At 33.2% G+C, this 14,190-nt stretch overlaps 1 protein-coding gene across 1 annotated transcript; it reads left to right on the top strand.

The window, feature by feature from the left end:
• Positions 1-355: 355 nt before the first annotated feature.
• MONOS_17887 (putative ATP-dependent DNA helicase Q1) lies at positions 356-13,757 on the top strand (the record flags this gene model as incomplete). The annotated part of the gene is made up of 6 exons (XM_067870851.1): positions 356-368; positions 894-10,264; positions 10,314-10,324; positions 10,374-13,193; positions 13,243-13,253; positions 13,303-13,757. 6 exons carry the CDS (start codon positions 356-358, stop codon positions 13,755-13,757), a joined length of 12,681 nt encoding a protein of 4,226 aa, XP_067723557.1.
• Between the last annotated feature and the right edge of the window lie 433 nt (positions 13,758-14,190).

Raw genomic sequence — 14,190 nt, 5'->3', positions numbered from 1 at the left:
TGTATTTTGCAACTATCTCACTATCAGATGAATGATTGTCGATTGAAGATAACGCATGAGAACAGAACACATGAAAATCATTTGGGCCAAGTCCTTGACTTCTGAAGAATAATTTGATTGGAGGAGAACTCACATAATCTCCATCAATGAACTTGTGATAAATACACAAAATGAAAGGGAAATCGTAAAGCCAAATCCAGTTTTCAAATGCAGATTTCCTCCAACAGTTTTGACAATTTGAAAGCAGATTCTCAGCAAAATCATCTGAGGCTTGAAACACACAATTCAACCCACCGACAATATCTGATCCAGCGATTGAAATATAATAACCTGCTTTTCTTAACGATGAAGATAAATGATGGCAGCTAGTGCACATATTTATTCGATGACTACGAATCAAAAACATCTCCTTCAAATTCGAATTATTTTTTGATAGAAATTCCATAACTGCAGTGAACACGTCAGTTAAAATTTTTGGTTCATCCAGACATCCAAACAGCAGTTCATAAAAATTCTTCATTCTCCTCTTTCCCCAACCTTTTACTGCTTTTGATGGATTCCGAATTTCTTCCAAAATATTCAAAAAATAACTTTGATTTTTGGAAATGTGACTTTCTTTTGTGCATTTGTTAATGCATAAGGAAGCAAAACATTGACATAAAGAATTGAAGGCACATGTTTTCCCAAAATTATTCAACGATCTTCCTTTGCAAATATTCATTAATTTATTTTCTTCATCATCAGAATCACTTAATTCCAATTCTTTTTCTCTCTCATCTTCAGAAGACATAAATTCCTTGAATATATTAGTATTATATTTCATTTTTTCTTTTCTGTAATATGTAACTATAAAAAATCTTGAATTGAATATATACCTGTTAATGACAAATAAGTTATATACGAAGTTGCTGGCACAGAAGCAATTGGACTTAAATCTGATGATAATAATTCAGAATTATTCGAAGTTGCTGGCACAGAAGCAATTGGACTTAAATCTGATGATAATAATTCAGAATTATTCGAAGTTGCTGGCACAGAAGCAATTGGACTTAAATCTGATGATAATAATTCAGAATTATTCGAAGTTGCTGGCACAGAAGCAATTGGACTTAAATCTGATGATAATAATTCAGAATTATTCGAAGTTGCTGGCACAGAAGCAATTGGACTTAAATCTGATGATAATAATTCAGAATTATTCGAAGTTGCTGGCACAGAAGCAATTGGACTTAAATCTGATGATAATAATTCAGAATTATTCGAAGTTGCTGGCACAGAAGCAATTGGACTTAAATCTGATGATAATAATTCAGAATTATTCGAAGTTGCTGGCACAGAAGCAATTGGACTTAAATCTGATGATAATAATTCAGAATTATTCGAAGTTGCTGGCACAGAAGCAATTGGACTTAAATCTGATGATAATAATTCAGAATTATTCGAAGTTGCTGGCACAGAAGCAATTGGACTTAAATCTGATGATAATAATTCAGAATTATTCGAAGTTGCTGGCACAGAAGCAATTGGACTTAAATCTGATGATAATAATTCAGAATTATTCGAAGTTGCTGGCACAGAAGCAATTGGACTTAAATCTGATGATAATAATTCAGAATTATTCGAAGTTGCTGGCACAGAAGCAATTGGACTTAAATCTGATGATAATAATTCAGAATTATTCGAAGTTGCTGGCACAGAAGCAATTGGACTTAAATCTGATGATAATAATTCAGAATTATTCGAAGTTGCTGGCACAGAAGCAATTGGACTTAAATCTGATGATAATAATTCAGAATTATTCGAAGTTGCTGGCACAGAAGCAATTGGACTTAAATCTGATGATAATAATTCAGAATTATTCGAAGTTGCTGGCACAGAAGCAATTGGACTTAAATCTGATGATAATAATTCAGAATTATTCGAAGTTGCTGGCACAGAAGCAATTGGACTTAAATCTGATGATAATAATTCAGAATTATTCGAAGTTGCTGGCACAGAAGCAATTGGACTTAAATCTGATGATAATAATTCAGAATTATTCGAAGTTGCTGGCACAGAAGCAATTGGACTTAAATCTGATGATAATAATTCAGAATTATTCGAAGTTGCTGGCACAGAAGCAATTGGACTTAAATCTGATGATAATAATTCAGAATTATTCGAAGTTGCTGGCACAGAAGCAATTGGACTTAAATCTGATGATAATAATTCAGAATTATTCGAAGTTGCTGGCACAGAAGCAATTGGACTTAAATCTGATGATAATAATTCAGAATTATTCGAAGTTGCTGGCACAGAAGCAATTGGACTTAAATCTGATGATAATAATTCAGAATTATTCGAAGTTGCTGGCACAGAAGCAATTGGACTTAAATCTGATGATAATAATTCAGAATTATTCGAAGTTGCTGGCACAGAAGCAATTGGACTTAAATCTGATGATAATAATTCAGAATTATTCGAAGTTGCTGGCACAGAAGCAATTGGACTTAAATCTGATGATAATAATTCAGAATTATTCGAAGTTGCTGGCACAGAAGCAATTGGACTTAAATCTGATGATAATAATTCAGAATTATTCGAAGTTGCTGGCACAGAAGCAATTGGACTTAAATCTGATGATAATAATTCAGAATTATTCGAAGTTGCTGGCACAGAAGCAATTGGACTTAAATCTGATGATAATAATTCAGAATTATTCGAAGTTGCTGGCACAGAAGCAATTGGACTTAAATCTGATGATAATAATTCAGAATTATTCGAAGTTGCTGGCACAGAAGCAATTGGACTTAAATCTGATGATAATAATTCAGAATTATTCGAAGTTGCTGGCACAGAAGCAATTGGACTTAAATCTGATGATAATAATTCAGAATTATTCGAAGTTGCTGGCACAGAAGCAATTGGACTTAAATCTGATGATAATAATTCAGAATTATTCGAAGTTGCTGGCACAGAAGCAATTGGACTTAAATCTGATGATAATAATTCAGAATTATTCGAAGTTGCTGGCACAGAAGCAATTGGACTTAAATCTGATGATAATAATTCAGAATTATTCGAAGTTGCTGGCACAGAAGCAATTGGACTTAAATCTGATGATAATAATTCAGAATTATTCGAAGTTGCTGGCACAGAAGCAATTGGACTTAAATCTGATGATAATAATTCAGAATTATTCGAAGTTGCTGGCACAGAAGCAATTGGACTTAAATCTGATGATAATAATTCAGAATTATTCGAAGTTGCTGGCACAGAAGCAATTGGACTTAAATCTGATGATAATAATTCAGAATTATTCGAAGTTGCTGGCACAGAAGCAATTGGACTTAAATCTGATGATAATAATTCAGAATTATTCGAAGTTGCTGGCACAGAAGCAATTGGACTTAAATCTGATGATAATAATTCAGAATTATTCGAAGTTGCTGGCACAGAAGCAATTGGACTTAAATCTGATGATAATAATTCAGAATTATTCGAAGTTGCTGGCACAGAAGCAATTGGACTTAAATCTGATGATAATAATTCAGAATTATTCGAAGTTGCTGGCACAGAAGCAATTGGACTTAAATCTGATGATAATAATTCAGAATTATTCGAAGTTGCTGGCACAGAAGCAATTGGACTTAAATCTGATGATAATAATTCAGAATTATTCGAAGTTGCTGGCACAGAAGCAATTGGACTTAAATCTGATGATAATAATTCAGAATTATTCGAAGTTGCTGGCACAGAAGCAATTGGACTTAAATCTGATGATAATAATTCAGAATTATTCGAAGTTGCTGGCACAGAAGCAATTGGACTTAAATCTGATGATAATAATTCAGAATTATTCGAAGTTGCTGGCACAGAAGCAATTGGACTTAAATCTGATGATAATAATTCAGAATTATTCGAAGTTGCTGGCACAGAAGCAATTGGACTTAAATCTGATGATAATAATTCAGAATTATTCGAAGTTGCTGGCACAGAAGCAATTGGACTTAAATCTGATGATAATAATTCAGAATTATTCGAAGTTGCTGGCACAGAAGCAATTGGACTTAAATCTGATGATAATAATTCAGAATTATTCGAAGTTGCTGGCACAGAAGCAATTGGACTTAAATCTGATGATAATAATTCAGAATTATTCGAAGTTGCTGGCACAGAAGCAATTGGACTTAAATCTGATGATAATAATTCAGAATTATTCGAAGTTGCTGGCACAGAAGCAATTGGACTTAAATCTGATGATAATAATTCAGAATTATTCGAAGTTGCTGGCACAGAAGCAATTGGACTTAAATCTGATGATAATAATTCAGAATTATTCGAAGTTGCTGGCACAGAAGCAATTGGACTTAAATCTGATGATAATAATTCAGAATTATTCGAAGTTGCTGGCACAGAAGCAATTGGACTTAAATCTGATGATAATAATTCAGAATTATTCGAAGTTGCTGGCACAGAAGCAATTGGACTTAAATCTGATGATAATAATTCAGAATTATTCGAAGTTGCTGGCACAGAAGCAATTGGACTTAAATCTGATGATAATAATTCAGAATTATTCGAAGTTGCTGGCACAGAAGCAATTGGACTTAAATCTGATGATAATAATTCAGAATTATTCGAAGTTGCTGGCACAGAAGCAATTGGACTTAAATCTGATGATAATAATTCAGAATTATTCGAAGTTGCTGGCACAGAAGCAATTGGACTTAAATCTGATGATAATAATTCAGAATTATTCGAAGTTGCTGGCACAGAAGCAATTGGACTTAAATCTGATGATAATAATTCAGAATTATTCGAAGTTGCTGGCACAGAAGCAATTGGACTTAAATCTGATGATAATAATTCAGAATTATTCGAAGTTGCTGGCACAGAAGCAATTGGACTTAAATCTGATGATAATAATTCAGAATTATTCGAAGTTGCTGGCACAGAAGCAATTGGACTTAAATCTGATGATAATAATTCAGAATTATTCGAAGTTGCTGGCACAGAAGCAATTGGACTTAAATCTGATGATAATAATTCAGAATTATTCGAAGTTGCTGGCACAGAAGCAATTGGACTTAAATCTGATGATAATAATTCAGAATTATTCGAAGTTGCTGGCACAGAAGCAATTGGACTTAAATCTGATGATAATAATTCAGAATTATTCGAAGTTGCTGGCACAGAAGCAATTGGACTTAAATCTGATGATAATAATTCAGAATTATTCGAAGTTGCTGGCACAGAAGCAATTGGACTTAAATCTGATGATAATAATTCAGAATTATTCGAAGTTGCTGGCACAGAAGCAATTGGACTTAAATCTGATGATAATAATTCAGAATTATTCGAAGTTGCTGGCACAGAAGCAATTGGACTTAAATCTGATGATAATAATTCAGAATTATTCGAAGTTGCTGGCACAGAAGCAATTGGACTTAAATCTGATGATAATAATTCAGAATTATTCGAAGTTGCTGGCACAGAAGCAATTGGACTTAAATCTGATGATAATAATTCAGAATTATTCGAAGTTGCTGGCACAGAAGCAATTGGACTTAAATCTGATGATAATAATTCAGAATTATTCGAAGTTGCTGGCACAGAAGCAATTGGACTTAAATCTGATGATAATAATTCAGAATTATTCGAAGTTGCTGGCACAGAAGCAATTGGACTTAAATCTGATGATAATAATTCAGAATTATTCGAAGTTGCTGGCACAGAAGCAATTGGACTTAAATCTGATGATAATAATTCAGAATTATTCGAAGTTGCTGGCACAGAAGCAATTGGACTTAAATCTGATGATAATAATTCAGAATTATTCGAAGTTGCTGGCACAGAAGCAATTGGACTTAAATCTGATGATAATAATTCAGAATTATTCGAAGTTGCTGGCACAGAAGCAATTGGACTTAAATCTGATGATAATAATTCAGAATTATTCGAAGTTGCTGGCACAGAAGCAATTGGACTTAAATCTGATGATAATAATTCAGAATTATTCGAAGTTGCTGGCACAGAAGCAATTGGACTTAAATCTGATGATAATAATTCAGAATTATTCGAAGTTGCTGGCACAGAAGCAATTGGACTTAAATCTGATGATAATAATTCAGAATTATTCGAAGTTGCTGGCACAGAAGCAATTGGACTTAAATCTGATGATAATAATTCAGAATTATTCGAAGTTGCTGGCACAGAAGCAATTGGACTTAAATCTGATGATAATAATTCAGAATTATTCGAAGTTGCTGGCACAGAAGCAATTGGACTTAAATCTGATGATAATAATTCAGAATTATTCGAAGTTGCTGGCACAGAAGCAATTGGACTTAAATCTGATGATAATAATTCAGAATTATTCGAAGTTGCTGGCACAGAAGCAATTGGACTTAAATCTGATGATAATAATTCAGAATTATTCGAAGTTGCTGGCACAGAAGCAATTGGACTTAAATCTGATGATAATAATTCAGAATTATTCGAAGTTGCTGGCACAGAAGCAATTGGACTTAAATCTGATGATAATAATTCAGAATTATTCGAAGTTGCTGGCACAGAAGCAATTGGACTTAAATCTGATGATAATAATTCAGAATTATTCGAAGTTGCTGGCACAGAAGCAATTGGACTTAAATCTGATGATAATAATTCAGAATTATTCGAAGTTGCTGGCACAGAAGCAATTGGACTTAAATCTGATGATAATAATTCAGAATTATTCGAAGTTGCTGGCACAGAAGCAATTGGACTTAAATCTGATGATAATAATTCAGAATTATTCGAAGTTGCTGGCACAGAAGCAATTGGACTTAAATCTGATGATAATAATTCAGAATTATTCGAAGTTGCTGGCACAGAAGCAATTGGACTTAAATCTGATGATAATAATTCAGAATTATTCGAAGTTGCTGGCACAGAAGCAATTGGACTTAAATCTGATGATAATAATTCAGAATTATTCGAAGTTGCTGGCACAGAAGCAATTGGACTTAAATCTGATGATAATAATTCAGAATTATTCGAAGTTGCTGGCACAGAAGCAATTGGACTTAAATCTGATGATAATAATTCAGAATTATTCGAAGTTGCTGGCACAGAAGCAATTGGACTTAAATCTGATGATAATAATTCAGAATTATTCGAAGTTGCTGGCACAGAAGCAATTGGACTTAAATCTGATGATAATAATTCAGAATTATTCGAAGTTGCTGGCACAGAAGCAATTGGACTTAAATCTGATGATAATAATTCAGAATTATTCGAAGTTGCTGGCACAGAAGCAATTGGACTTAAATCTGATGATAATAATTCAGAATTATTCGAAGTTGCTGGCACAGAAGCAATTGGACTTAAATCTGATGATAATAATTCAGAATTATTCGAAGTTGCTGGCACAGAAGCAATTGGACTTAAATCTGATGATAATAATTCAGAATTATTCGAAGTTGCTGGCACAGAAGCAATTGGACTTAAATCTGATGATAATAATTCAGAATTATTCGAAGTTGCTGGCACAGAAGCAATTGGACTTAAATCTGATGATAATAATTCAGAATTATTCGAAGTTGCTGGCACAGAAGCAATTGGACTTAAATCTGATGATAATAATTCAGAATTATTCGAAGTTGCTGGCACAGAAGCAATTGGACTTAAATCTGATGATAATAATTCAGAATTATTCGAAGTTGCTGGCACAGAAGCAATTGGACTTAAATCTGATGATAATAATTCAGAATTATTCGAAGTTGCTGGCACAGAAGCAATTGGACTTAAATCTGATGATAATAATTCAGAATTATTCGAAGTTGCTGGCACAGAAGCAATTGGACTTAAATCTGATGATAATAATTCAGAATTATTCGAAGTTGCTGGCACAGAAGCAATTGGACTTAAATCTGATGATAATAATTCAGAATTATTCGAAGTTGCTGGCACAGAAGCAATTGGACTTAAATCTGATGATAATAATTCAGAATTATTCGAAGTTGCTGGCACAGAAGCAATTGGACTTAAATCTGATGATAATAATTCAGAATTATTCGAAGTTGCTGGCACAGAAGCAATTGGACTTAAATCTGATGATAATAATTCAGAATTATTCGAAGTTGCTGGCACAGAAGCAATTGGACTTAAATCTGATGATAATAATTCAGAATTATTCGAAGTTGCTGGCACAGAAGCAATTGGACTTAAATCTGATGATAATAATTCAGAATTATTCGAAGTTGCTGGCACAGAAGCAATTGGACTTAAATCTGATGATAATAATTCAGAATTATTCGAAGTTGCTGGCACAGAAGCAATTGGACTTAAATCTGATGATAATAATTCAGAATTATTCGAAGTTGCTGGCACAGAAGCAATTGGACTTAAATCTGATGATAATAATTCAGAATTATTCGAAGTTGCTGGCACAGAAGCAATTGGACTTAAATCTGATGATAATAATTCAGAATTATTCGAAGTTGCTGGCACAGAAGCAATTGGACTTAAATCTGATGATAATAATTCAGAATTATTCGAAGTTGCTGGCACAGAAGCAATTGGACTTAAATCTGATGATAATAATTCAGAATTATTCGAAGTTGCTGGCACAGAAGCAATTGGACTTAAATCTGATGATAATAATTCAGAATTATTCGAAGTTGCTGGCACAGAAGCAATTGGACTTAAATCTGATGATAATAATTCAGAATTATTCGAAGTTGCTGGCACAGAAGCAATTGGACTTAAATCTGATGATAATAATTCAGAATTATTCGAAGTTGCTGGCACAGAAGCAATTGGACTTAAATCTGATGATAATAATTCAGAATTATTCGAAGTTGCTGGCACAGAAGCAATTGGACTTAAATCTGATGATAATAATTCAGAATTATTCGAAGTTGCTGGCACAGAAGCAATTGGACTTAAATCTGATGATAATAATTCAGAATTATTCGAAGTTGCTGGCACAGAAGCAATTGGACTTAAATCTGATGATAATAATTCAGAATTATTCGAAGTTGCTGGCACAGAAGCAATTGGACTTAAATCTGATGATAATAATTCAGAATTATTCGAAGTTGCTGGCACAGAAGCAATTGGACTTAAATCTGATGATAATAATTCAGAATTATTCGAAGTTGCTGGCACAGAAGCAATTGGACTTAAATCTGATGATAATAATTCAGAATTATTCGAAGTTGCTGGCACAGAAGCAATTGGACTTAAATCTGATGATAATAATTCAGAATTATTCGAAGTTGCTGGCACAGAAGCAATTGGACTTAAATCTGATGATAATAATTCAGAATTATTCGAAGTTGCTGGCACAGAAGCAATTGGACTTAAATCTGATGATAATAATTCAGAATTATTCGAAGTTGCTGGCACAGAAGCAATTGGACTTAAATCTGATGATAATAATTCAGAATTATTCGAAGTTGCTGGCACAGAAGCAATTGGACTTAAATCTGATGATAATAATTCAGAATTATTCGAAGTTGCTGGCACAGAAGCAATTGGACTTAAATCTGATGATAATAATTCAGAATTATTCGAAGTTGCTGGCACAGAAGCAATTGGACTTAAATCTGATGATAATAATTCAGAATTATTCGAAGTTGCTGGCACAGAAGCAATTGGACTTAAATCTGATGATAATAATTCAGAATTATTCGAAGTTGCTGGCACAGAAGCAATTGGACTTAAATCTGATGATAATAATTCAGAATTATTCGAAGTTGCTGGCACAGAAGCAATTGGACTTAAATCTGATGATAATAATTCAGAATTATTCGAAGTTGCTGGCACAGAAGCAATTGGACTTAAATCTGATGATAATAATTCAGAATTATTCGAAGTTGCTGGCACAGAAGCAATTGGACTTAAATCTGATGATAATAATTCAGAATTATTCGAAGTTGCTGGCACAGAAGCAATTGGACTTAAATCTGATGATAATAATTCAGAATTATTCGAAGTTGCTGGCACAGAAGCAATTGGACTTAAATCTGATGATAATAATTCAGAATTATTCGAAGTTGCTGGCACAGAAGCAATTGGACTTAAATCTGATGATAATAATTCAGAATTATTCGAAGTTGCTGGCACAGAAGCAATTGGACTTAAATCTGATGATAATAATTCAGAATTATTCGAAGTTGCTGGCACAGAAGCAATTGGACTTAAATCTGATGATAATAATTCAGAATTATTCGAAGTTGCTGGCACAGAAGCAATTGGACTTAAATCTGATGATAATAATTCAGAATTATTCGAAGTTGCTGGCACAGAAGCAATTGGACTTAAATCTGATGATAATAATTCAGAATTATTCGAAGTTGCTGGCACAGAAGCAATTGGACTTAAATCTGATGATAATAATTCAGAATTATTCGAAGTTGCTGGCACGAAGCAATTGGACTTAAATCTGATGATAATAATTCAGAATTATTCGAAGTTGCTGGCACAGAAGCAATTGGACTTAAATCTGATGATAATAATTCAGAATTATTCGAAGTTGCTGGCACAGAAGCAATTGGACTTAAATCTGATGATAATAATTCAGAATTATTCGAAGTTGCTGGCACAGAAGCAATTGGACTTAAATCTGATGATAATAATTCAGAATTATTCGAAGTTGCTGGCACAGAAGCAATTGGACTTAAATCTGATGATAATAATTCAGAATTATTCGAAGTTGCTGGCACAGAAGCAATTGGACTTAAATCTGATGATAATAATTCAGAATTATTCGAAGTTGCTGGCACAGAAGCAATTGGACTTAAATCTGATGATAATAATTCAGAATTATTCGAAGTTGCTGGCACAGAAGCAATTGGACTTAAATCTGATGATAATAATTCAGAATTATTCGAAGTTGCTGGCACAGAAGCAATTGGACTTAAATCTGATGATAATAATTCAGAATTATTCGAAGTTGCTGGCACAGAAGCAATTGGACTTAAATCTGATGATAATAATTCAGAATTATTCGAAGTTGCTGGCACAGAAGCAATTGGACTTAAATCTGATGATAATAATTCAGAATTATTCGAAGTTGCTGGCACAGAAGCAATTGGACTTAAATCTGATGATAATAATTCAGAATTATTCGAAGTTGCTGGCACAGAAGCAATTGGACTTAAATCTGATGATAATAATTCAGAATTATTCGAAGTTGCTGGCACAGAAGCAATTGGACTTAAATCTGATGATAATAATTCAGAATTATTCGAAGTTGCTGGCACAGAAGCAATTGGACTTAAATCTGATGATAATAATTCAGAATTATTCGAAGTTGCTGGCACAGAAGCAATTGGACTTAAATCTGATGATAATAATTCAGAATTATTCGAAGTTGCTGGCACAGAAGCAATTGGACTTAAATCTGATGATAATAATTCAGAATTATTCGAAGTTGCTGGCACAGAAGCAATTGGACTTAAATCTGATGATAATAATTCAGAATTATTCGAAGTTGCTGGCACAGAAGCAATTGGACTTAAATCTGATGATAATAATTCAGAATTATTCGAAGTTGCTGGCACAGAAGCAATTGGACTTAAATCTGATGATAATAATTCAGAATTATTCGAAGTTGCTGGCACAGAAGCAATTGGACTTAAATCTGATGATAATAATTCAGAATTATTCGAAGTTGCTGGCACAGAAGCAATTGGACTTAAATCTGATGATAATAATTCAGAATTATTCGAAGTTGGCACAGAAGCAATTGGACTTAAATCTGATGATAATAATTCAGAATTATTCGAAGTTGCTGGCACAGAAGCAATTGGACTTAAATCTGATGATAATAATTCAGAATTATTCGAAGTTGCTGGCACAGAAGCAATTGGACTTAAATCTGATGATAATAATTCAGAATTATTCGAAGTTGCTGGCACAGAAGCAATTGGACTTAAATCTGATGATAATAATTCAGAATTATTCGAAGTTGCTGGCACAGAAGCAATTGGACTTAAATCTGATGATAATAATTCAGAATTATTCGAAGTTGCTGGCACAGAAGCAATTGGACTTAAATCTGATGATAATAATTCAGAATTATTCGAAGTTGCTGGCACAGAAGCAATTGGACTTAAATCTGATGATAATAATTCAGAATTATTCGAAGTTGCTGGCACAGAAGCAATTGGACTTAAATCTGATGATAATAATTCAGAATTATTCGAAGTTGCTGGCACAGAAGCAATTGGACTTAAATCTGATGATAATAATTCAGAATTATTCGAAGTTGCTGGCACAGAAGCAATTGGACTTAAATCTGATGATAATAATTCAGAATTATTCGAAGTTGCTGGCACAGAAGCAATTGGACTTAAATCTGATGATAATAATTCAGAATTATTCGAAGTTGCTGGCACAGAAGCAATTGGACTTAAATCTGATGATAATAATTCAGAATTATTCGAAGTTGCTGGCACAGAAGCAATTGGACTTAAATCTGATGATAATAATTCAGAATTATTCGAAGTTGCTGGCACAGAAGCAATTGGACTTAAATCTGATGATAATAATTCAGAATTATTCGAAGTTGCTGGCACAGAAGCAATTGGACTTAAATCTGATGATAATTCAGAATTATTCGAAGTTGCTGGCACAGAAGCAATTGGACTTAAATCTGATGATAATAATTCAGAATTATTCGAAGTTGCTGGCACAGAAGCAATTGGACTTAAATCTGATGATAATAATTCAGAATTATTCGAAGTTGCTGGCACAGAAGCAATTGGACTTAAATCTGATAATAATTCAGAATTATTCGAAGTTGCTGGCACAGAAGCAATTGGACTTAAATCTGATGATAATAATTCAGAATTATTCGAAGTTGCTGGCACAGAAGCAATTGGACTTAAATCTGATGATAATAATTCAGAATTATTCGAAGTTGCTGGCACAGAAGCAATTGGACTTAAATCTGATGATAATAATTCAGAATTATTCGAAGTTGCTGGCACAGAAGCAATTGGACTTAAATCTGATGATAATAATTCAGAATTATTCGAAGTTGCTGGCACAGAAGCAATTGGACTTAAATCTGATGATAATAATTCAGAATTATTCGAAGTTGCTGGCACAGAAGCAATTGGACTTAAATCTGATGATAATAATTCAGAATTATTCGAAGTTGCTGGCACAGAAGCAATTGGACTTAAATCTGATGATAATAATTCAGAATTATTCGAGTTGCTGGCACAGAAGCAATTGGACTTAAATCTGATGATAATAATTCAGAATTATTCGAAGTTGCTGGCACAGAAGCAATTGGACTTAAATCTGATGATAATAATTCAGAATTATTCGAAGTTGCTGGCACAGAAGCAATTGGACTTAAATCTGATGATAATAATTCAGAATTATTCGAAGTTGCTGGCACAGAAGCAATTGGACTTAAATCTGATGATAATAATTCAGAATTATTCGAAGTTGCTGGCACAGAAGCAATTGGACTTAAATCTGATGATAATAATTCAGAATTATTCGAAGTTGCTGGCACAGAAGCAATTGGACTTAAATCTGATGATAATAATTCAGAATTATTCGAAGTTGCTGGCACAGAAGCAATTGGACTTAAATCTGATGATAATAATTCAGAATTATTCGAAGTTGCTGGCACAGAAGCAATTGGACTTAAATCTGATGATAATAATTCAGAATTATTCGAAGTTGCTGGCACAGAAGCAATTGGACTTAAATCTGATGATAATAATTCAAGAATTGAAGTTGCTTACAGAAGCAATTGGACTTAAATCTGATGATAATAATTCAGAATTATTCGAAGTTGCTGGCACAGAAGCAATTGGACTTAAATCTGATGATAATAATTCAGAATTATTCGAAGTTGCTGGCACAGAAGCAATTGGACTTAAATCTGATGATAATAATTCAGAATTATTCGAAGTTGCTGGCACAGAAGCAATTGGACTTAAATCTGATGATAATAATTCAGAATTATTCAGAAGTTGCTGGCACAGAAGCAATTGGACTTAAATCTGATGATAATAATTCAGAATTATTCGAAGTTGCTGGCACAGAAGCAATTGGACTTAAATCTGATGATAATAATTCAGAATTATTCGAAGTTGCTGGCACAGAAGCAATTGGACTTAAATCTGATGATAATAATTCAGAATTATTCGAAGTTGCTGGCACAGAAGCAATTGGACTTAAATCTGATGATAA

Source organism: Monocercomonoides exilis (genome assembly GCF_001643675.1).
Source record: "Monocercomonoides exilis strain PA203 chromosome Unknown scaffold36-1065637, whole genome shotgun sequence".
NCBI classification, from domain to species: Eukaryota; Preaxostyla; order Oxymonadida; family Polymastigidae; genus Monocercomonoides; species Monocercomonoides exilis.
The sequence above is the reverse complement of the archived record's forward strand: the minus strand, read 5'-3'. Positions and strand labels throughout refer to the sequence as shown.